Genomic DNA, 24249 nt, shown 5'->3' with positions numbered 1-24249 from the left:
TAGGATCTTGATTTGCGTGAAACAGGTGAAGTTGAAACCAAAATAAGCCCTGCCAAATGATACGCATATATATGATAGGCTTGAGAAAGTAAAGGTCAACCAAGAAACAACAAACAAAAAAGAATAAAGTTCGCATGTGATAGATTTGAGAAAATAAACGTAAACTAAAAAGCAACAAAGAAAAGTGAAAAAATTGTTCAGAGTGGTATTTGAACTTCAGTTTACAGGTATGCCGTATGCATAAAATCGAGATTGTTATAGACTGGATGCAAAATGGTACGCATACGAAGGTTTGAGAAAAATCAAGTGAACACAAAAAGGAAAATAACGCTAGCTTTCAGGTTCAAATTGTAAGTTACATAGACAATGCCCATGAACGGTTTGAGACGATTTTGAGTGCTCGGGAGGATCTAGCGTTACAACTTCCCACATCCATCTTGTTCTTGAGCTCCCCCTGTCCATCATCATCGCCACATCCGGAGCGCCGACGTTGTTGCTTGATTCCTTGCATATGCTGTCGATTCCCACACATTGAGGCGACGCAAGAGCACAGGTTGCAGGAGGCGGGTGCTGGCGTGGGTGAGAGGCAAGTCGTGGCCCGGGTCTCTGTCCCTCTGGAGTGCCAGATTAAAGCTCAGGGTCAGGAATAGGATTGAGAGGGATAGGAAAGTGCAAAGGGATCACGCTGGGATTAGTACCATCCTACCTGAAATCAACTTATTTTAGGACGGGGAAGATTAGTTTCAAATTAGTGTGGGGTTTACAGATTAACTGCCGAGGGTCTCCAAATTACTCGCCGAAATGATTGAGGCCAGGTTTCAAAATTAGTAAGGGTGGTGGTCTAGAAGGAAGAGTGATGACATAGGTACCACATGATCCTTAGGTGAAGAGCGATTGCAAACATGGGCGTTTTATAGATTAATTAATACTACAAAACAAATGATTTACCAGGACTTGCAAGACATGTTATCACTTGATTGATAAGCTTCAGACTACCAGTAAGAGCTAAGAACATGCCATGAGGTCATCTGCACTTGTATAGCATGATACGTGCCAATGTTTTGCCACAAGTCAATTCAAAATTCCCATATATTTGAATTTTCAGAGAACAAGATCAATATCTCTGATGATGCACATGTACTAGGGGCAAGACATGCAGTAGAATATCCTGCTCCTTGTATGTTTAGTGTAGACCCATTCTGAGAATTGTAATTTTCTGACAAGCACACAAAACAAGAAAGGCCAGGAAAAAAACCCCCTAAAACATAAGAATCCGGTGTAACTCAGAGTGAAAAGAAAAAGAAAAGACAGAAACCGAAAACACAACATTAATATCTAACTAGCATGATAAGTATCAGGGACAACGGATGGATTCTTCAACAGGACTGCATATCTGAAGCTTCAAGCAGTAGTTTGTGTTGCTTCGCTGGTTTTGTAGTCACTGCAAAGTAAAAGGATTTCTGGGTTTATAATGTTAATATAAGGCACGATAAAGCATAGAAACAAAGACCAATTCATATACAGACTTTGACTTTCTGAGTTAGAACAGAATCTAAACTTTAAAGAAATGGTAAAATTTCACAAGAACAGAGGAAAAGTAAAGTTATGCTTTCCAGATCTTTGTAGTGTTGTTACTTTTGCGGAGATAGGAGTGACTCTGGTCATATATTAGAACAATTTTGTAGAACCCCTGAACCTTGATCATTGTAACAAGGAAATTAACTGTCAGAAAAAAATGACTAAACAAATACATGGGACATAGAAAAGGTCTTATAGCAAGCTATCATATCTTCTTGATCGTACTGTCTAATGAAAATGCTTACCAGCCAAAAATATAGCCTACTAATGAACTAACAAATAGTATGTTTTCAATTAAGTAACTCAATTATGATGGTTAGTGTCCAGGAAAAAGAGGAAGATCTGGATCACATGGGCACACAGAAGGACATGAAACCTACCCCCATTAAGTGGATTAATAACTCTCAAGATTTCCTTATTTGTATGTTTCCTTGGCATCATCTGAAGCTGAGTCTGAGTCACTAGCATTGTAACCTGCAAAACAAGAAACTTGTCAGATATAGCAAAATAGTAGAAGATCACATGCATCTATACAGTTGCTGGCAAGATGAAGACACCAAAGATCCCTGGAAATGTTGAAATGAAGGTGGAACATGGCTGCAAACCTGGTCGTTTATTGCTAACTTTCCAGACTGTAGATCGGTATCTTGATGCTTTCTCCATCCAAACTCTTGCCTATATGATGAAGGTGCTGGTCAGTCAAACTTTTTTAATGCTACAACATAAACCATCACAGAATCCAATATAAGAAATATGAACCTCAGGAAAAAAAGTTCAATGATAGGACTATTCCTCATTACTTTTAATTTATTGAACAGCACATATATTCCACCCATCAGATTCTGAACCTATTCTGGGCTGTTGTGAAACCTATTCCCAATTCCAGTGCACAATAAAATTTTGGTGGATTCATATAGTTAATACATTCTTGCGATTTTTTAACTTCAGTCTTCACATGAGCACCTCTTGTACACCTAATATTCAATTTTTATCACACGGTCCATGAGCAATGGAAGGTGGTCTTTCACGTCTCTCCTCTGTTCTAACAATACTCTTTACTTTACACTTTTTTAGCTCTAGAATGTAAATGTTAAGCACAGAAAATATGAGAACAAGAAAGTAGTACTGTTCAAAAAAGGAATTACCAGCCAGCAAACTTTTAGCATCTTAACAGCAAGATTAGCACAACTGAAAAGGCAATTTGTACTATTGTCAACAAATGTAGTGGAACATGTTGTGATGAATCTGCTGTCTATTTTCTTCATGTCCCCAAACTAATAATCACAGCTGTCTAAGCAGGAGATTTTAAGATTCACAGATCACAGCTTATATTCCTTTCTATTCTTTTCTGCTTATAATCGTATCACAGGTCAAATATGCAATAAAAAGTACATAATTGCTTGCAAATCTACCAGTACGTACACCAGTAAGCACACAAATTCGATTAAACCTATGTCCCCACTGGCAAGCATTGCAACAGCAAACCCCACCTAAATTCATGATAGGTCACTAAAGAAACTTGGAAAGATCACATAAGAATTATGATGCGGAATCTATTAAAGCTATGAAGTCCTAACCACGATCCAAAGTGAAACCATTCAAAACTCACGAACTGGCATGCCCGGAGGCCAATGATCCATTCAACTCTTTTCACTTCGGAATCCGAACAAACTGCTCACCTTGTGCTCGTTCTTGTTGACGCCGTATCCACTGCGGTACATCTGGCCGACAAGCACCTGCATGGTGATGTCGCCGGCGCGCGCCTCCTTGAGCGCGTCCTGGAACCACCGCCTCGTGCAGTCCGACACCACCTCCGCGAGGGGCACCCGCTCGTCCTCCTGGAGCCCGCACGCCGCCGCCAAATCCCGCACCTCAGCGCGCCCGGAGCTGGCCGCCGCAGCGGCGGAGTTCCTTGGCGTATCCAGCGGGGCGGGCGGCGAATTCGCTGCCTTCCCGGCGGCGGCGGCGGCGGAAGAGGGGGAGCGGAGGCTGCGGGCGTAGGAGCGGACCGCGGCGGCGGCTACGGCGGCGGCCTGGAGGCGCTTGCCCATGCAAAGGCCGGGGTTTCTTGAGCGACGAGTGGAGGCGGATTTGGGGGGAATGTGAGGGGCTTTTGTGCGAAAAGGAGGTGTCCTCTGTTGCCAAAGGTGGAAAAGTTGGTGGCGTGGAAGGGAAGAGCTGGAATATAGTAGACTTCAAAAATTATTTTTCTTTTTTTCTTTCTTTGGCTTTTGCCTTTTGGATTTCTAGGATGGGAATGGCCGCCGACTGGAGTAATCAGTGTGGTAAGGACATGCCAATTTATTTTAGAAAATAACTACTAAAAACTTGAAATGTATACTTTCTAAGAGCATTCTCGATCTTTTCCATAGCATTAAATATACCGCCACATTCAATTTTATAGTGTAGTTTCTAAAGGTGGTTGTCAGACCCGGGGCTACGGGGCTGTGTGCATAATATAATTTAAATAAGATCAAGAGATAAAGCCCGTCTTATCTCTTGTTTATATTGTTTTCTACTCGTTTGAGTAGGAGATAAAACTAGTCGGTACAGGAGTAAACTACCCGAGTTATACCTGGGTACGAGTCCCTAGCTCGTATTGATTAGATCCATGTAACTCTGACCTCCCATATATAAGGGGGGTAGGGACCCCCTCAAAACAGATCATTCTACACCTAAGGGAATATAAACCACTATACAGGACGTAGGGTATTACGCACTCCGCGGCCCGAACCTATCTAAATCTTGTGGTCCTTGCACCTTCGAGTTCCTGATCTCGACGTCTTCTCACCTAAACTTACCACCTTGAATATACCCTTCGGTGGGCAGCCGGTAAAACACCGACAGCTGGCGCGCCAGGTAGGGGAGCGCATCAAAGATCCACCGGCGAACTCGATGGCATCTTTCCAGTTCACCAGAAGGCCGTACTGGCGCCCACCGTGGGGCACCTCGACTTCGCGAGGACGACCGGCGGCTCGCCGACGACTACTTCGACTACTCGCCTCGACTTGAAAACTAGTCGGAATCGACTCCGACTAGTCGAGCTACATCAACAAATCATCACAGCTTCATCAACAAGCTTCACGCTTCATCGACATTCATCCACGAATCAAGCTAAGTGACTTATACATTTTCCGGCTTGTTCTTCACCTTTTTGGGTACGCCTATCGACGGGCATGAAACCCTCGGGGCTACACCATGATCGGCTACATTTTTAGGTAGGCCTCTCGACGGGTACGAAACCCTCGGGGGGTACACCATGATCAACTACTTATCTGTGTACGTCTCTCGACGGGCATGAATCCCTCCAGAGCTACACTTCGCCGACTACCTATCTGTGTATGTCTCTCAACGGGCATTGAAACCCTCCAAAGCTACACTTCGTCGACTATTTTGCGCACTGCGCATCCTCTTTGTCGCATGACGACTACTTTCTGCTCGTTGTCTCCTCTTAACGGTCGCTAATCTACTTGAGTAGCACATACCTTAATCCGTGAAACCTCGGCTCTTTTGTCACGCCGTACACGAGATAAAAATCTAATACACGCTATGAGCAACGGCTAAAACAGGACCAGATGCTTAAACGTAACAGGTGGACTGCTCGGGAGATTTAAATGGCCTAAAAAAGAGCTCGACACAGCAATTTTTACACCGAATAAATTTTAGTGTCTTCACATTATTACTGAGTACTACTCGGTATCTTCGCATTACGCTACATAATGTATGCATTGTCTTTTTTCAGATCAAGCTTCGGCAACAACCCTCCAGGCAGCACGGCATGCCATCACAGTTCCGCTAGTTCCCAGACTCGGGAGCTGGGCGATGCACACTACTCGACATGGCTCCTTCGGCTCTCCTGGCTCGTAAGCTCGGGGGCTGGATGTCGCAAAACTATTCGAAGACGACTCATATGAAGACTGAGAGTGCAGAAGAAATCCTAAGTCACCGTGTGGTTAAATAAACCAGCGGGAGGCTTAATTTCACTATGCAGAAGGCGAAGAGTTTTTCTCGGGATTTCAGAGAAACACCAATGCCACGATTCTTGGATCATTTTTTCCAAACCTGAGAGATTTGGATTCAAGGCTCGGGGGCTGCGGGGTACGTGGCATCGACTACTTATTTTTTCGAATTTATTCGAAGAGTAAGTAAGAAAGATTCAAGACTAATGCGACCCTCAGCCTAATTTTCCGATTCAACGTAAGGCTCGGGGGCTACTCCATATGGAGTGTGATTTTTCAATCGCACACCATACCAAAGAAATAATTTGGGGTATGAGCATCTCATAGTTTCGATGCAGCCAAGTAAGTACTCGAAGAAGAACTTCAATACGGAGCTTCAAGAGAAGTCGAAGACTGCTTCGAAAGTACTCGAGAAGCCTGCAGTACTCAGCTACGAAGAGCTCGGGGGCTTGTCAGACCCGGGGCTACGGGGCTGTGTGCATAATGTAGTTTAAATAAGGTTAAGAGATAAAGCTCGTCTTATCTTTTATTTATATTGTTTTCTACTTGTTCGAAACTACCCGAGTTATACCCGGGTATGATTCCTTAGCTCGTATTGATTAGATCATGTAACCTTGACCTCCCGAATATATAAGGGGGGCAGGGACCCCTCAAAACAGATCATTCTACACCCAAGGAAATACAAACCACCATAGGACGTAGGGTATTACGCACCTTGCTGCCCGAATCTTTCTAAATCTTATGTTCCTTGCACCTTCGAGTTCCTGATTTCGGCGTCTCCACACCTAAACTTACCACCTTGGGTATACCCTTCGATGGCCAGCCGGTAAAATACCGACAGTGGTGTACGATGGGTTGTAGAGTATAGTTTTTAAAGGTGGTATTTTGATGATATAGCAATATAGACACTACTTATGGACACTATGTTTTGGAATTGCTCTAAATGGTTTGTGAAAATGCATAACTTTGCGATTTTAATGGTTTGTGAAAATGCATAACTGCAATCTTTTACTAAAAGAACTGTACATAACTACTTAGTACTCACTCCATTCTAAAATACAAGATATTTTGTACCAAAATACCTTATATTTTAAGATGGAGGAAGTAGTACACATCAATCAAGATTGGTTTAAGTAAACAATCCTTGAAGATTGCATCTTCATGCACAATCCACATTTCCTGCACGGCTGCACCTCAAACTGAAGCACCGTTACAACTCGCCTCATAATCTCAGATAAGGCATTGCCTGATTCAGAGGATCTATACACTGAAGTTGCTTGGTCTAGCTGCTTCACATTTTTATAGGACGGCCCAACACTCGTGCTTCTTTCTGTACACTCATCAAGATTAAAAAAAACACACTAGTGACTAGTCCTACTACAAATATACAATCCTCACCGAGCATAAAATTTTCAGGAAGCTAGCGCATCAAAAGATAAATAAACATATGACGCGCTTCAGAACGTAACAGGCACTACTAGTAGATAGGCACACACTTCTGCGTTGCTTTTCCATTTCCTGGCATCCTTGCCATGAGCTTTGCTTGGTCCAGACCAAATGTTTTGGCATGATGAAACCTTGACTCCATTCCATCGTTTGCTCCATGCAAGAACAGGAGTAGATATGCTTGGGTCGGCACAACACTTGTGAAGCATGCATCGTCAGGAGCCAGATTTCTCAGAGGAACCAGCTACTCATCACTCCAGCTGTCCTCGTCATCGTCATCAGCAACAGCCTGTTTCTTACAAGAACGAATAGCCATTTAGTCGTAGGTGATGCAGCTATGATCGAATGAAACTGTAGAAAGATGTGGAACGTCTTAAAAGAACCTGGCGAATCGCGTGGGCTCTCTCGATGATGGCCACCACTTGTAAGTTCGTTCTTGGACCACCCATCACACTTGGTCTCTTTGCAAGAACAGGCTTCAAGTTGAAAGACTGAAACAAGTAACATCGGTTTGAGGCACATGCTTGGATCGTATTCCCTTTAAAAGGACACTATTATTGTTAGCATTTGACTTAGATGTAGCCTTCAACTCTTACCTTGTTCTTTATCTCCTCCAGAATTGTGTTCTTTTCATCTGAAAGCTTACTTGAAGGTTGAACCAAAGCTGGTGCCTTTCTTAGCTGAAAAGAATTAAAAGGAAAATATCTGATCAGGTGAATACGTTAGAATGATTTAAAGCAATTTACGAAGTAACCTTACCATGCTTCTGTCATGAGAAGTAACGGGAAGTAGAGGATATCTAGGTGGTTTTGGCACCGGATGAGTTGGTGAATTTGCCAGCTCCTCTTCTAATGCAGAAGAAAACTCCCTTGCCCTGTCATCATAATCACCATGCTCACCTTTTTCCTGTTGTGCTGTCAAGTCAGGATTCAGCACATTATCGTGTTTAGGAGCACCATTTGACTTGTTTTCTCCTAAATCTGCAACTTTGTTGCCATCTGCAGCTGAGAATTCCTTAACCTTATAATCAATAACAGTTTCAACCTTATCTTTTGTCTTTTGTGCTGACAAACCAGCAGTGTACAAGCCACTGCAATCATAAACTCCATTGCTTAGTTGGTGTTTTCCTTCTTGTTCTGGTATAAATTTTATATTACCAAAATCTGACCATGCTTCTTCAGGAATAACTATAAGCTCATGTAACTGTGAAGTGTGCAGATTTTCACTTCTTACTGGAGCAACTTCTGCCACACATTCGCTTTCTGACGAGGAAAGCAGATTAGAAATCTCAACACCATACTCTTTATCTCCTTCTTGGCAGTGATTTTCTTGAGAATCCCGATTAAGCAATTGATTTGAATCATGATCATCAGGAACCATTGCCTGCAACATTTCATTCTGCGAACTGGAGCCTATACGCAGACTATTTTCCTGAAGAATTTCAGCATTTTCATTTCTTTTATCCAGCGAAGAGTTCCCTTGGCTTTCTTGGTGTTTTACTGGAGGTTTTGGCCTTGGTGGTCGCCCAATCTTCGCAGATAAAGGTGATGACCCCATCTGAAGCTTGTTTGTTCGCCACTGCACCGGTGGAAGAGGTGGAAGCGGCGGCGCATCTTCAGAAGAACCAGTTTCTTGTGCACTTCCATAAGTTGGTTGAGCAGGAAGGACATTCAATGACTGCTGCATTGCACCATTGAGCATCCAATCAAAGCTTGAAATGATTGGTGGAGGAATATCTCTGGCGTCAGGAGCTGGTGGATCTCCAAAAGCTTCAGTTCTGCTGTTGCACGAATTAGGTGTTTCTTGATGCACAACTGGATGCAATTCATGATTTTCCTCGGTGTTTACCGTTAGTTCTGGAGTTACAGCCACCATGGATGAGCTGCGCAGCGGCCCTTGACCGTTTTTTACAACAATTTCGGAGCTGCTGAGAACTGCGTCTTGCCCAAAAGTAGATTCTGGATGTAAATAGTACTGCTTATCATCTGGCATGGCATCTTCTCTGTCAATTTCTGACTCGGTTACTACCTTAGATACAACAGTATCCGTCAATGTTTCTGACAGTGTCATATGCTCCACTTCAGGGGTGTAGCTGTCGGTGACCTTACATGCCACCGTGTCATCTTCATCTGAGAGAGTTAGTGGAGTTATCCGGCAAGGATCATCAGATTGTTTGGATGAAACCGGTGAGGAGTTCATACCATCTGAAATTGCTTGCTCCTCTATGTACTTAGCAGTTTCATCATCCAATACATATGCATCAAATTTATTGCTTTCTTCGACTTCTTCCACATTCATCAGCTCCATGTAAGTGCCGGCTTCTTTCAAGTCGTCACCCGTATCAGAAGCATTTTCTGAAATGACATCATTATCAGTGTCCTCAGTCACTTCCCTGTCAGGATGTTCCTCAGACTTCTCTTGAGCATGTTCCAAGATATGGTTGAGCACTTCAGTAGATGAATGCTCATCAGGTGCAGTACTTACACATCCTTCTTCCTCTTGGGAACTGGGTGATGTGATGATGCCTGTAAAGGAGACAATGTTGGAATCCTGAAATACATTTCCATCATCAGGGACTGAATCATGTGGACTGTCAGTAGGTGGAACATCATGCTCTGACTCATGGTTCAATTCTTCCTGCTGGCATCTTCTTGAGCCCACATCATCATGTGGTGAGTCTGAAGGAATTTTGTGCACAGCACTCTCCTTAATTTCAAGAGGAGAATCATACATTTCCAGGTACTTGACATCGCATCCCTCGCCATTTGCTTCGAAGTCATATAAGTCACTGTCTTGAGTGCCATCATACTTCAGCTCAAGCAGCTGCTTCGCCATGGTCCGGAGGGAATCAGAGAAAGGGTCATGCTTCTTGGAGAGTTTCCTTGGCAGAATGCCAACTTTTGAAGCAATCAGCTCCATGCCACCGACATACTTGGACCTCTTGCTTGCTATTTTCTTGAACGAAATGGTTGCGATGCTGGAATTCTCCTTGGCTTCCTTGCTCTTCTTAGTAATATCTTGTGTGCCATTTGATGCAGCATTGGTGACGCTGCTATTGCAGCCTGTTTCTTCAGTAGCTTGCTCTCTTACGCCAGATTCTGAAGCATGGAAATCTTCGGTGAGCAATTCCTCCAAGGAACTACTCCTCTCGTGATCCCAAGAAGCCGGCTTTTCTCGCTCAAACAGTTCCTCCAACAAGCTAGTCCTCTCATGTTCACCAACAACCGGTTTGATCTGTGGTGTCGAGACAATAGCTGCTTCTTCATGCTGGTTACTCATATCTCTGTTTCCTGACGCAACATCTGACCAGTCTTTCTTCTCGAAGCTGCTAGACCTGGACAATCTAGCATTTTGAGCGTCGGAGCATGTCTTGTCTGAATCCATCCGAGCAAAGGCATGGTGTCCATGGTCTCTGTGCTCTGAGTCTGTCTCTGCTTCAGAATCCATCGTGGTCAGTGCGTCTACGTACATGTCAACTTCAGAGTTGTATCCCTTGCTGCTTCCTGCTGACCGAGCATCTGAAGAACGCGATAGGGCTTCTTCAGAAATCGGTCTGTTCTTGCGAATAGTGGCATTGACTTTGTCCATGCTGATGAACGTGTCTACCATAATGTCTCTCTCTTCAGTGTTTGAGTGAGGCGAATCAATCCCGGAGACACGCACTTCTGATTGGTCAAGTGCGGGGGGTTTCTCCTCTGATGAAGCCTTTTCATACAGATTCTGCATATGTAGACTGAAGCTTTGGAATACAGATCCATTTCGTTGGCGGTACTTCAGTCGTCTGCGGTTCGTGGGAATTTCTTCCATAGCTTCGCCAGACAAACCAGCCTCCAGTCTACAGAGAAATACAGTAACGTTTTTAGAAAAAAAAAACGTTAGCAGACCATACTATTGATACACTTCAAATAGTTTAAGAGGAACAGTACCTGGAGTCAGTGTCGGCTGCATTTGGGGATCGGAAAATCTCGCCATTCTGAAGGTTAGGCCTGATCTCCTGCAAGAGTGGAACAAAATAATTTGAATGTTCCCATCACTGAAGTTCAGTCGAACAGAGTGAGCTGATTGCATTAAATATTCAATCTGTTGGTTCCCAGCTTACACCGGATCTATCAAAATTCCTAAAGGAGAGCGATAGCGCACACGTTTACTAGACTACATATGAACTAGTGATGACAGTTGCCAGCACTTCGAAAGTGTTTATTACCATGGCTTTCAGAGGTCTTCTCTCACTTTGAATCCCTTCCTGCAGCAAGGTAGAGCATGCGGAATCCGTCTTGAAGAACGACGGGTCGGTGTATCTCTTCAAGCACGCCCCCTCACCACCGATATCATACCTGTGAATTGAACAATACTGCAACCGTCATGCATAATCCAAGTCTTCAGTATGCATAACTCGCTAGTGATCGCTCATCGCACATACTTGTCAAGCATGAACAGTTTGGGAGGCCCGCGGCACTGCTTGATGGACGCCATGATGAAGCGAGGCGTGTCGCCTCTTGTCACAACCCCATGCTCCACCCTCGGATTGGAATGCCAATCAACCCCTGCAAAAGAGACCAAAGTACCAAAAGGCAGCTTTTTAAAAATGGGTGAACAAAAAAGTATCTTATTTTCTGAAAATTGGGAGCTAATGAAGGATGAGCTGTGAAAGAGAAGCTTGTACTTATACTGAACCCACCCCTGTTAGAAGCGACGTACAGGTAGTCCCTCTGGCAGGATTCTTTCTCCAGCAGTGGCAGCTCTGCCTCCAGCTGCTGCACTCGGAGCATGAGCCCGTGCCCTCGCGCAGACGTGCTCATCACCTCATCATACAGACCATGGAACACCTGTGCAGCAAATCTGCAGGCATGCAATGGGGGCCGATCAGTGGAATCATTTGTCACAGTATGAATTTGCGCCGCATCTGCCTGAAATTTCGGTTTCAGCAAATGTCAAATACGGCTTCCTCCATTCATGGTGGTCAAACTTTGGTCGCTTTGATGAGAATTTGTACTTTTCCTTGCTTCAATCTTCAGGTGTCAGAAATCATCAGAGCTTTGTTGCAGAGATGAACAAACATTCTGCTTCTTTTTAAAAAGAAATTAAAAAAAGAACAGCTATAATGGCAAGGAAGTACTTGATCACAAATTCGCAATTATGAAATAAAGCGATAACAGGATTATGGTCCGTGTCGCTGAGCTAGGACCATCGACAGGCCCAATTACGTGAAAGTCAAACGCCTAATACATCAATCACCTACCGTCTTTGTCAAAAAGGAAAAGAGATTCGGAAAACCTACCATTTTGCTCATAACAAAAAGCATTAGGTGATCTACTACGAACAGAAACAAAACAAATGCGATTGACCCAGGAATCATGACGTACGCCACAATTCCTAGTGCATGCCACCAAGAACCCGGTACTCGTCCAGGAAAAGAAGACGGCTCGAACCGAATGCAGGTATGCAAGCGAAGCCATACCAAATAGCAAAGACGAGGCAAGAACAATCATGGAGAGCAGGGAGAGGACGTGAAAGGGTGCGGCGCACGTACTCCGCGAGGTCGCCGAGCTGGCGGAGGACTCCGACGAGGCCGGCCATGGCGACGCCATCTAGGATGGCCTCCGGGTCGTGCTGGTCGGCCGTGCGGTAGAGGTCGCGGCCGCCGAGCGCGTACTCGTTCCCGACCGTGTGCCGCGACAGGGGCATTGTCCGCAGTCCTTGAGACGCCTATCCTCCTCCTTGCTGTTTCTGCTTCCGCCGCCGCCCGCTGCCGTGGCAGCTCTTCTTTTGTTCCTCCGGCCACCGATCCCGGCGGCGGCGCGGGCAGGAGCGCACGGCCCTGCAAAGATCCTGCCTCTACACTTTTGTCCTCGCCAATTGAAGTCTCGACAGATTGGCGTGGTGGTGGTGGTGGTGGTTGCCTCGCCGCGGCAGGACGGCCTTTTGTTTCTTCCTCCTCCCGCTCGCTGTCTCGTAGTACCTGCAGGGGCGTCAACATGAGCAGGCGGAGATGGAGGGGGAGGGGAAGAGTTGTGGAGGTTAGTTTCGCGTCTCGAATTTTGTTTGTGCTCGCTACTCGCTTCGTCCCTCCTTGGCTGGGGAGGTCGGGTCGGTGGGACCCACAAGGGTGGCCCCACCGGGCGCCGGGGCCATACCTCCGGCGTAGTGCATGTGAACTCGTTAACGAAGCCTGTGGTCGCGTGCCCATTTACTGCCGCGCCCGCCCGTGCGTTGCGTACGTGCGTCGGCTAATGAACTCGATTCGTATCGCAAGGTAAATTCTCACGAATGGTCCGAGGAACCGCTGCAAAGTGAACCGACCGGGTTGGGGTTTTTTTTTTTTCAACCATCGTGAATGATTCAGGTGAAATGCAACAGGATCGAGTGTGCGGTAGACATGGCAATACAGGTGTCATCATCGCTTCATCATACTGGCAGGCTTGCAGCAGCAACATCATCGTCGCGCTCTTTTTTATATTTTCCCAACCTCCGTCCATACACCTTTCCGATGTCACGGACGAGGATACGGACAAGAAACTTCTTACGTTTATTCCCTCTTCTTTTTTCCGACGGAAATTGCTTACGTTCTGCTTGTCAGTAGTGGACACACCTCAATATTTTGTGAAGAAACATCCCCATCCTCCAGAGGGGTCTAACAAGCGAGCAGTTATAACTACCGATCCCGACCTTTCCATGCACATCTTCGCCATGACATGGTACTGCGCGGCATTTACTCGAAAACCCTACAACGTATGACTGCGAAAACTCTTTTACTGCCGTTTTACCGTTGATCACATGATTCCAAATTACCCAACCCGTCTCTGGTCGAGAAGTGGATCCTCAAAGGCAGCAAGACGCCCTCTCCATAGTCACATGATCTCCCCCGTCCGTTACACGACAAGACACTATTCATCACAACCCACAAGGCTACAAGATTTCGGGCCTGAGTTGCCACAACGATACGGCGCTCAGGACCAGCGACAGGCAGAACCCCTACAAAAACTCAACCCAACCCGACCGGCCACCTATTCCGATTTCCGACCAGACAAGACTGCACAGTATCGCATAGCTCACACGGGCGAGCACCGAGCGCCAACAGGGACGCGCACCCACAAAAAGCAACGGACCAAGGGCTACGACTACGACCACACCAGCTACGCTGCACAAGGGCCGCATCAGCCTACTGCCTTCGCCGTTGCCGGATGCCGACCACCACGCCGATGCATGGCTTCGCATGGACACACGCACGCACGTACGTTCATGGACTTCAAAGCTACTCATACACACACCTAACGGGGCTAATTGAGGGCCACGAAGGCAGCAGCAATCCCATATTGGGCAAATAGTCGGGAGGAGAAGGCCGCACGCCTCCCATTAGAAAAGGGAGCCACGAAACCTACCATCCCACTACTGAAATACTTGTTCAACAATCATGCCCGCAACTACTTGGGGGCGACACCTCTGATTCGGGCAAATATACTATGGCACATACACCTCATTCATCTTGACCAGTAGTATAGGGGCATCATTTTCTCTTCGCCGTTAAGCGAGGGAAACGCGCCCATGACTCATCCAGCTTCTACTACCACTGCTGGCGGCAGATGATGAAGCCGCCGCCTATATAGGCACAATACCAGACTTGACAAGAGCAAAAGGCAGGAGGTGAGCATAAAGCCCGAGGACCAAACCTGATTTAAAAGTGGCAAGAGTTAAAACTTCTAAATTAAGCGAGTTCTTTCCAAAAATACACGGTCAGAAAGCTGGTACTGCGGCTTGATTTCAACAGGCGGAGCGAAAAAAAGATCTTACGAGTACAGGCGTTTCAGGTGCTTCTCATTTTTTGGCGTAGGATATAGCCATGGGGTTCTCTGGGGTGATCTTGAAGCCCTGGAGGGCCTGCATCGCGATATGGGACTGGCTGTCGTCCTCAAACTCCACGAAAGCGATGCCTGGCTTGGCTTCGATCATCCGGACTTCCCGGAAGCCAGGGTACTGCTGGAACAGGATCTGGAGCATCATGCTCGTGGTCTGGTCCGGCAAGTTCTGGATGAAGAGGATGTTGTTGGGAGGGAGATGCTCTTGAGAGACCTTGCCCAGGCGAGAGGCTTGGTATCCCTGCATACAAGTTGTCGAAGCAGCTCAATCAAACAATTACTAGGCACAAGAAACTAGCACATCACCATCAACATTTCATTAGTTGAAATTTCATGCAGGCGAGATGATAATCTAAACCTAGTAAGTACACTAGAGCATGTTTCAATTGACATACATTGTACTTGAGGATGACGATTCATTCAGGAAGATTACTGGACCATGAGAAGGATATGATATCTCACTAACTAATCTCCCAACAAATCCACATCATGTAAGATGAAGGGTCATTACCATGAGCTTGATAGTTTCATTCTTGTGGGCTAGATGGGAGAAATCATTGAACCAGGATACTGGTGAGCTAATATACCTAACAGAATTAAATATGGAAACGCAAGATTCTTCTTAGACTAGAGTCCCACTCTAAGAATATATAACAAACACTTCGGTTTTAAGAGCAGACAATAGTTTATTTTCCAATGTCCATTGCTCAAATTGATCACGTAGAACAATTACACTCATGAAAAATTTTGGAATGTGGACATAATTCATAAAACTTACAATGATACCTTTGAGTCTTTCAAAGATACCATTGGTATTCGCATTGTCACGGCTGAAACTAAATTGACCTTTGCATAGACCTGCTCCTCTCTACTCCAATTTTTTCCTAGGAATCCCATCTAAGTATCTAACATCCCTCTATCCTGATGATTGACAACTTCATGTACAGTTCTGAGCCTACATGTATGCCTACATATTTAAACTACAACCTAATCGTACCAAATCAGTAGCAGTTCTGTCCTCACAAGAGCTTCCAGGTGGTAGGAGTCAGGACTAAAAAATTCTGGAAGTACAAAAGTACTGCTAACCTATTAAGAAAAGGATATTGTTCCACTTTGATTCTCTTTTTCAGAAAAACATATAGCAAAAGCCAGAAGGGCAAAATAAACTACTGCAAACAGAAAGGAAACAACAGCAGTAATGACAAATAAGTATCTTAGCTGTCAAGTCCAACCTAGTGCAAAGCAGGTAAATTGCTAGTTCAGAGCAGTTCGGCTTAAAAAGACTACAGAATGCCTGAGTTATATATTGTCAAGGAACCTTTCTGGATTCTAGAAGGTGAGTACTTTTAGACAAGGAAGCAACAGTAAACAATTATCAAGGTCAAATTCAAATAAAGTTGACATATGACCATTACAGTGACCAGTTCCATGACTAAGAAATGCTTGAACACAGTCAGATGCTGTTAAGCTTTTGCACTTAGCCAGTAAAAGGGAACCATATAGTCTAGTAAACCCATTCAGGTGTGTTGGAAAGCCATTATTATCACTAACAGAATAATGGTAACCCTAGCCCAAGTCGCTAGTAGACATTTAAAAAAATAATGAGCAATAGAAGACTTATGACAAATTTGCATTCAGCCTTCTTAGTTCTTATATTATGAACATAATGGTAACAATTCACATATAGAAGCCATGTTGACCTTCATGAATAGCTGGCAAAAATAGATAAACACAAGCACAAAATCTAAACTTTATATTCAAAGCACCACCAAGATACATGAGGTAAGGATAGGCTGGTGGCCTGGTGGGATAGGGAAAATTCTGTAATGCAGTCACACAACTGTTGTACAAGTACTAAGACAGACTGATTAAATAACGAAGTAGCGGATAAAGGAAATAGGGCTTGTAAAGCACGAGCAAGCTTACAGTTCCATTGTTCTGACTAGAAGCATTGGGACCAGATTGTTGTGCCTCTTCTGCTCGTCGTTTTTTCTCAGCAGCTAAAAAGGAAACAAGAGACAAGTAGGGAAAAATAGTGAGTTGCACATTTTCCAAAACTCCAAAATGCAAAAATTTGAAGACAATAAAATTTAGTCCTGAAACGTAACTCAAAAGTAGAGCCATGCCAAACAGATGAAACAAGTTCAATATCTGAAAGATAATGACAGAAAGAGGATGCAATAGTGTCCAAATAGTAGCTAGTTGTCCGACCACATGCCTATGGGATGAGAATAGACTCCAATATACGAAACAAAAGAGGTCATCCTTGAGTATTGAGGTCCCTATTCCCTAAAATTGCATATGGTAAGTTAGGGGCTAAAAATGGAGGGATGTCAAGTTTAGACAATCAGATAGATAAACATGAAACTTCAGGGACATACGTTGTAGTTTACTCTCTCACAAACAAAGAAAAAAGATCGATTTTATGTTTAGGTCACAGATACAAAATTGACGCATTAATGAACATTGTATAATCTCCTGACTTCTCGAAACAATACACAGCATATTAGCAGCTGGCAATCTCATACAAGGGAAGCATATCCATAAGAGATGTAATAAACCTTAAACCCCACGGGTCACTATATGTTTAAAATATACATGCTCTAACGTTGAAGATAAACGTAGTGCCAGCTTAAACTAGTGAATTCATTCCTGTACTAAGCTAATGTATGCACTAGGATTGTTAATACTTAAAACACCAGGACTTGTCACATAAACAGCTGAAGCATGCAATTAGAGTTACCTTTCTCCTCCTGCTTCTTTCTTTTCTCCTTAGGAGCATAAGTACCATCTTCTTTTGCAATACAGTCGGATTTTGTTTTTGCATATTGGACTCGCTGCACAGTGGAAAAAAATACAAAAGTTAGTTCTGAACCAACATATGTGACAGCACACCACTATTAAGCCTCCATGCCTGATTTCTTCTTAAGATTGTGTATCTACCGGATAAGAGAGAGATCCATTTCACCTAAAAAGTAAATAAGCAAGATACTGCTCAAGGAGTAGTAGACAAGTATTTGTCCTTTAGTTGTTTAGCATTTAGATAAGAGATTGCATGCAGCGAGTATATCTCCTATTGAATCAAAACAAAGATTTGTCCTGGCCCAATAATTTGAAGAAAGCATGCCTATCCACATCACTCCATGACACTCAAACCTTCGCTAAGAGTATTGAGATATGTAAGCCTTTTCCGCTTCAACAATGGGCAGTTACGGTGTGCTAGCTGTTTCAACAACATATGGCTGCTGGGACCACATGTTGATGAGACAAAGGCTGTGCAATAATTCCCTGAGCAAATTGCAAAACTTAAAACTTGTTTGGGCCTATAACCTGTACTAATTGTTTGGCTCAATATTCAAAGTATGATATTGCTATGCTCAAAATACAATCTAAATGACTAGGAACAACATATCTATTCTACATCTCATGACATGAACAACGTGACAAGATAAGAGGAGCGGGAAAAATTATCAACTAAAATGAACACGCAATACCATTTTTTTGCCGTAGAAATCGAAGTCCTGCAATCCTCGGAAAGCATTGGTAGCAGCTGTAATTTCGCTAAACACCACCCATGCTTGCCCCCTCAGTTTTTGAGTTTTCAAGGCCACCACATCCAGTATCCTTCCATACTGTGAGCACAGGGCATAAAGCGACCTCTTCAACTCTGCAGAGAAGATAATCATACATTGGAGTTCGAAATGGCCAAAATGATACACGAACATAAATAAATCTAACAACATAAAACTTAAGGTCATGTGAATTATAGCTGTGTACGATCAAACGGCCAAAACAAAACACGACATTTAGGAGGTTTTGGACTTGTTGCAACGATATTACTCAGCCACACATACGACTCCCAGTACAATCAACACTACACCCCGACCTTTGAGCAGGGTCACTATGCCATGATGATGATGTGCTGCGGAAGGTGGTAATAATCCTATCAAATTTCTCGGGAGCCTGTAAATAAATAGCACTAGAACACGCCATTAAAATTTTCTGAGGCCCACAGCATGGGAGTATTATTCCCTAAAAGTTGCAAGGGACTTAGCCCAGTGAGCTCCAGTTAAAGCGCGAAATGAGCTCAAAACCTAGCAAATTTCCTACTCTGCTACAGCCCAAACTCCAAACCATTCAACGCTCCATCTATCTAGAGGGCACGCGAGGGCGCCAGCCGAGCCTACAGAGACGCGGCGACGAGCAAATACCCAGATCGGGAACTTAGGGTTTTATGAGTAATCCGGCGCGTGGAGGCCGGGGAGAGCGGCACCTTCTTTCTTGACCTTCTCGTTGAGGTTGTTGACGTAGATGGTCTGGTTCGGGGGGATGTCGCCGGACAGCATCTCCTCCTCCTCCGCGGCTGCCGCCGCCGCGCCGCCGAAGATGAAGACGAAGACGGGGAGGGCAGAGACGAGCGCGGGTGGTTTCGGCGGGCCGGGAAGTTCTTCTGGACGGGGCGGGGCGAGAGCGTCTTTTGTTTCCTGGATCGGTTCTCTTCTTCCGAGTTCTCTCGCGCTCCCGGGGGCCCGACTCGAGAGTCGGTGTGCCGCGAGTAAATGGGCCATCTCGGTATGTTTGGGCTCAGGGCCATATAGCGCGGCCTGGTTTGAAGCCCGATCGCAGATTGGGTTGCTGAAAGCCTGAAACGCATTTTTTTCCTCAGAGAGGGGGAGAGAGAGAAACACGTGCATCATCGATGACGGCTTGTTCGGAGCTTTCTCTTGCAAAACTATTGCGTTTGAAAGTTGAATCAGTCCCTTGCTGCATGAAGCTTTGACTTTATTTCAACTACTGTCGTCGTCACAGCCTCAATTTTCTTAGACTTTGCGCTCTGCCGGCCTCATTCTCGTTTGACTTCGCATTTTTGCGAAGTCAAGTATCTGAAGAAAATCCCTGTAGGTGTAAAACCGAGGGAAATTCTCCTCCTCCAGGCTCCAGGTCTCCTTTGAAGTTTGAAGCGCTCTATCTTGTTTCGATGAAGCATGTCGGCCGTAAGCTCACAGAACGACCAGGACGAGTCCAACTTTCCACCGCATCAAAAGGCTACTAGTCTTTAGATTAGAGGCTGTGTGTGTATAAGGGTGCCTGTGCCTGGCTGAGCATCTAGCCGTCCAAGTTCATTTGAAAGTGCTCCCATCCTGGTTCCATGGAACGGTTTGGATTGGCTCCCTGTCCAAGTCGGAAGCACGCCACGCAAGCCCTCCCTCTGATCCCTGAACAGCGGGGGTCAGAAGCAGCTGTCTCTTTTTATCGTTTCTGAGAGCTTCACTTGGATCATACAGTCAGTTCATGGATCGCGTGGTTTGGACATATTGGTGCCCATGCAAGTTGCTCTGCTTGATTCACTAATTAAAAATAGAATATGAACGGCTGCTCTGCTTGATCTTCGCGGCTGTAGCTGTCGGCGCCGTTAATCTGGAGCCCAAACTGACAGCGCCACTTCCGCTTACCGTAAAAGGACAGCCAGCGCAAGCGTCGCTGCATGGGCTTGGTTCTGCATGCAGCTGCGCAAGTGCCAAGTGGGTCTAAACACTAGACTGGTGGCCAGTGGGTTGCAATTTTAGAGCCAGGATAAGGCAGCCGGTGGTGGCAGTGGTTCTGAGCGTTGGCTGCCTGCCTGCCTGCCATCCGGTTTTGGCATTGCGCCAAGTGACCAACGATGCTGCTGCTGCAGTTGCGCTGCCTGCTGCAGATGTGCTACTAGGGTAAACGAATCCAGTTTCTACTGGGTCTCAGAAAAAAAAAATCCAGTTTCTACAGCGTCAAGAGTATGCTCCTAGGCTCTTCGTGAGCTCAGATGAGAGAGACTTGAGAGGCTGTATGGTGCGGTTGCCTGACTGACCAGGCGTCTGCCAACAGACTGATGGGGCCGCTACCTGGACGTACGAAATCCAATCGACCCGAACAAAACGGCAGCCAAATTCGATCGGAACTGCCGCTCCGCTGTTGCGATTTGCCGCCGCATCACTCCGCCCTGGAACGCTTGAAAGTTGGATTGTTTTATTATTTTTTCTTTCTCCTCCGCTCTGCTCGGAATCGCAGCGCCAACCTACACAACAGTTGCTGCCTGTCAGCTCGGCTTGGAATAATACAGCGCCCCAGGGCATCAATGCAGCCTCCTCCCCAGTTGTGCTGCCGGCTAATCTAGTAGGACTAATCTGCGACCCCTCCCCTTTCCTTTTGGCATCCCAGCATTGTCTGGCGCCCAAGTTGCTGCTCTCCGTCACTGCTCAATCTCGCTAGCTTTTGCTGTCGGGGCCGTTAGCTCCCGGGCCCAAACTCGCAAAGATCTCCTGGCCCCCGAGGTGACCTCCGCGACAGCGCTGCTTCCGCTTCCAGGAAAACAACAGCGCGAGCGCCCGAGCCGCGCAAGTGGGGCTAGTGGGGCTGTTAAGTTTAAGCCGGGATAAGGGCGGCGCACGGGGCGCGCCGAGACCCGGCATCAGAATCAGGCATCTGCCGCGCCGAATCTAGCAGCAGGGTACATCATGAGGATCGGGATTGCTGGGGAGCTGGAGCTGGCAATGAGTCTTTTATGCTGATAAAAATGGAAACTGGTAAGAAATGATAACGCTCTTCCTCCTCGCTTGAGTTCTGATTCTGACTGCGATTCGCTGCGTTCCAGAACAAAACCAGAACACGTCAGACCCTGTTCGCACGGAAACGAGTCAACCCGACGAGGCGTTGCCAAGTTGCCATCAGAGGAGCTCATCAGATCGGGGGTGGTCCTCGTTAATTCAAGTCGACGCACCAAACCGATAGCGAAACGGGATAGATTAATGGCGGATGATTGCATTAGCACGGGACGGGGGGCCCTGATCGATGGTGACGGCCTGAGAGTGCCCGACGGGCATCGTTTTCACCGGGAAAGGCTGCGGACCTGCGGTGCGGCCGCCGGCGTTGCACGGTTGCGCTGCGCCCCACTGCGAGTCAAATCAGGGGACCTACTGCACGCGTAGGTGGTTAGTTGAGCTTGGGTGAGTCAAACCATGCTTCTTTACTCCACCTTCTAGGCTCGGAAGCCTTTCAGGGTTCTGACCTTTGACCGGCCCGGTCAACGGAGGAGTCGTCGAGCGAGGCAGGTCATAAACTTACAGCCCAAGCCATGGACTTGTGCGTGTAAAGGGCCGAAAGGCGAGCAGCCTGCTACGAGACTTCCAAACCGATCGTCTGGATGGATGCCCGGAATTGGATTCATCCAACACATATGTGCTCGCTAGTTCAAACTTCGCCGTGTGGGTGTTCTGGTAGAAAGGAAGATTTAACTTTGACTGGATCGAACCGAATCGGGGAATGAATATGTACGTGTTCAGCTCAATATGCATGAAAGAACAAAGTTGATTATTAAACCTCATAAGCTTCCTGATGGCGCCTTCCTCTAGATTTTTTAATATCAATTTATGAATAAAAGTTTTTCATGACAAATTCTTCATAAAAAGTCTTGAGGGTGTATTTGAAAGTAAATTTTGAGTACAACTTCTTCAAGAAAAAAATATTTCAAATAAGTTTTCTAAAGAAAAAGATCGTGAAGTTAAGTGTTTTCGTACAAAACTCGTTCAAAATAATCTTTTTCAAGTGGGTCCCACCTTTGTGAAAAGGAAGACCAAAGGGGCGACGCATGTGCGCGCTGCTTTGCTCTGCCTTTTCATGTGACATTTTTGTTTGTTAACAAGCACTGTTATGTCGATCTTTTATAATATTTTTTTCCGAATAGCATTACATATCGACACAGAAGCATAGAAACCCCCTCATGAAGGCATGCATGCATACTCTTATCAGAGGAAGTTCGAAATTATTGGACCCAAACCTATGCTTCCAACAAATACTTTTCGCTAAGTTACAAGTTCGAACAAAGTTTGGTTTAAATATTTCAGTGTGCCTCGCACTGCCTATCCTAACATTAGATGTTTTTCGCAGTCCTTGTAAGTACATTAAAATTCTATTTTTTTTCTTTTGATGAAACAGGTATGAAGATTTGATGCCGGTGTACTAAACTAATAAGTATACCCCTACTTAGTATCATTTGATGGCGCCTCTCAAATCTTTCCTGCCCCCGTTGTTTTATCACGCCACAACAGCGCCAGCCTCGAAGCTAATCATGTGTTCACCTTTTGTGTTGAAGCTAATTATTCGGTGATGATGTGTTAGATTGGGTTGCAATACAGAGTGAAACCAAATCTGACCGTACAGTATTATAGTACCGACTCGGGATACAGATCCACCGAAGATCTACTTGTTAATCATCTCGTGACTCACACGGGTGATGATCATACGATCCTACTAGATCAATCCTGCGCTCCTAATTTCTCTGAGATCAATCTTCTGTTCCCCAGCTACTCCTTCCCCCGACATCTCTCTGCTCCTTTTCTTTTTTTTGCCTCTGTTTTTAGATGATAAGTACTGCCAGATGTATCGCCAATCATATCAAACTGGGAAAAAAAAACTTCAAGAGATAGCAGGGTAGCAATAGTATTATTGCCGGTGTACCATTGTGCTACGACTTTCTCAGAAAAGAAAATTGGACTTTACACGTCTTGCAGCGGTGACGCCAATCACCCCGACTGAACCAGCTTGCAGATGACGATCGAGATGATCAGATGATGACCAGTGCACCTGCACTGCAGTTCCTTGAACCAGTGTAAACACCCATCGGTTTTGTCTTTTCAGGCGCCAATGATCGGGGAATATAATCCCCCTACTGGCCGGGGCCTTTGAGTTTTGACTCTCGGGCGCCCCACCCACCTGGCCGCTGCGTCGCTTGCCGGCCTAACAATGCAGGATCCCGTAGCCATGCGTGCATGGCTTGGCGTAGCTTGGTTGCATCAGGAACATGGCTAGCCTAGCCTGGCCTAGCCCTACCTCCCGATCTGAACTGGCGGCGAGCGGCATTATTTTACAGGCACCGCGCAGCCAAGGGAATACCACGGCACGTTGCTACGTATTAGCGGTCTCATATAATTTATTCTCTCCTCCCCTTCTCTTCTCCATATCATAAAAGAATTTATGGTAATTTGCATGAGATAATTTGATTCACGAAACAACCGTCTTATAGGCTAAAATTAAGGATTATGAGACCGCTTACTTACTATTGTACGAGTTGTCGTTATCGTGCTACTTATAATATTTCTATTTTTCATTCTACATATTAAGGAATATGACACTATTACGAAATAGTAAAAACTACGATATATTGTAGAGGTTATTTGTTTCAGTCGTCTCAAGATGACGTGTGATGAGACCGACTACTCCATACTTGCCCTAACGCTCCGTGCAGCTGACCTCCGTGTATTTGGACCTCTCCATTTCTCCAAGACACTGTACTCTTTGGCTTGGCTCGGATGCCTGATTAGTTAAGCGAATAAAGTCTCCTGGATTCGATCGTGTTTGTTGGTTGTTCACTTGTGCTCTCT

At 45.4% G+C, this 24249-nt stretch overlaps 3 protein-coding genes across 4 annotated transcripts; all 3 read right to left on the bottom strand.

The window, feature by feature from the left end:
- Positions 1 to 1074: 1074 nt before the first annotated feature.
- LOC112875563 lies at positions 1075 to 3711 on the bottom strand. The gene is made up of 4 exons (XM_025939444.1): positions 3258 to 3711; positions 2184 to 2253; positions 1959 to 2052; positions 1075 to 1441 (listed from the first exon to the last, which is right to left on the bottom strand). The coding sequence occupies exons 1-3, from the start codon at positions 3627 to 3629 to the stop codon at positions 1994 to 1996; spliced, it is 501 nt and encodes a 166-aa protein (XP_025795229.1). The 5' UTR covers positions 3630 to 3711; the 3' UTR covers positions 1075 to 1441; positions 1959 to 1993.
- Positions 3712 to 6665: 2954 nt separating this feature from the next.
- On the bottom strand, positions 6666 to 13005 carry LOC112873631 (protein SCAR2-like). Its single transcript, XM_025936641.1, has 9 exons — positions 12514 to 13005; positions 11662 to 11822; positions 11404 to 11527; positions 11188 to 11317; positions 10910 to 10977; positions 7743 to 10818; positions 7580 to 7663; positions 7367 to 7474; positions 6666 to 7272 (listed from the first exon to the last, which is right to left on the bottom strand). Exons 1-9 carry the CDS (start codon positions 12666 to 12668, stop codon positions 7228 to 7230), a joined length of 3951 nt encoding a protein of 1316 aa, XP_025792426.1. The 5' UTR covers positions 12669 to 13005; the 3' UTR covers positions 6666 to 7227.
- A 1237-nt stretch (positions 13006 to 14242) lies between these two features.
- LOC112877788 (U2 small nuclear ribonucleoprotein B'') lies at positions 14243 to 19311 on the bottom strand. 2 transcript variants are annotated; one of them, XM_025942154.1, is made up of 6 exons: positions 19110 to 19311; positions 18331 to 18503; positions 17580 to 17673; positions 16763 to 16836; positions 14772 to 15077; positions 14243 to 14650 (listed from the first exon to the last, which is right to left on the bottom strand). In XM_025942154.1, exons 1-5 carry the CDS (start codon positions 19180 to 19182, stop codon positions 14796 to 14798), a joined length of 696 nt encoding a protein of 231 aa, XP_025797939.1. In that variant the 5' UTR covers positions 19183 to 19311; the 3' UTR covers positions 14243 to 14650; positions 14772 to 14795. The 2 variants fall into 2 exon arrangements, with proteins under 2 accessions (XP_025797939.1, XP_025797938.1); XM_025942153.1 differs by lacking the exon at positions 14243 to 14650 and having other exon boundaries at positions 14652 to 15077; positions 19110 to 19310.
- Positions 19312 to 24249: the final 4938 nt, after the last annotated feature.

The sequence above is a fragment of the Panicum hallii genome, chromosome 9 (genome assembly GCF_002211085.1).
Source record: "Panicum hallii strain FIL2 chromosome 9, PHallii_v3.1, whole genome shotgun sequence".
NCBI lineage: Eukaryota > Viridiplantae > Streptophyta > Magnoliopsida > Poales > Poaceae > Panicum > Panicum hallii.
Note: the sequence above shows the minus strand (reverse complement) of the source record. Positions and strands in the feature narration are given on the sequence as shown.

Bases quoted from the DNA above. Each gene is read 5' to 3' on its own strand.
- LOC112873631 (XM_025936641.1), bottom strand. From the start codon at position 12,668: ATGCCCCTGTCGCGGCACACGGTCGGGAACGAGTACGCGCTCGGCGGC. The intron at 7,664-7,742 runs GTAAGGTTACTT...AATTCTTTTCAG, and splicing joins CTTCTCATGACAGAAGCATG to CTAAGAAAGGCACCAGCTTT. The intron at 7,475-7,579 runs GTAAGAGTTGAA...TACTTGTTTCAG, and splicing joins TGGAGGAGATAAAGAACAAG to TCTTTCAACTTGAAGCCTGT.
- LOC112875563 (XM_025939444.1), bottom strand. From the start codon at position 3,629: ATGGGCAAGCGCCTCCAGGCCGCCGCCGTAGCCGCCGCCGCGGTCCGC. The intron at 2,254-3,257 runs GTGAGCAGTTTG...TTCATCATATAG, and splicing joins TCAACAAGAACGAGCACAAG to GCAAGAGTTTGGATGGAGAA. The intron at 2,053-2,183 runs GTTTGCAGCCAT...CTTGTTTTGCAG, and splicing joins AGTTAGCAATAAACGACCAG to GTTACAATGCTAGTGACTCA.
- LOC112877788 (XM_025942154.1), bottom strand. From the start codon at position 19,182: ATGCTGTCCGGCGACATCCCCCCGAACCAGACCATCTACGTCAACAAC. The intron at 18,504-19,109 runs GTGCCGCTCTCC...TCTTCTCTGCAG, and splicing joins CGAGAAGGTCAAGAAAGAAG to AGTTGAAGAGGTCGCTTTAT. The intron at 17,674-18,330 runs GTATTGCGTGTT...TCCACTGTGCAG, and splicing joins ATTTCTACGGCAAAAAAATG to CGAGTCCAATATGCAAAAAC.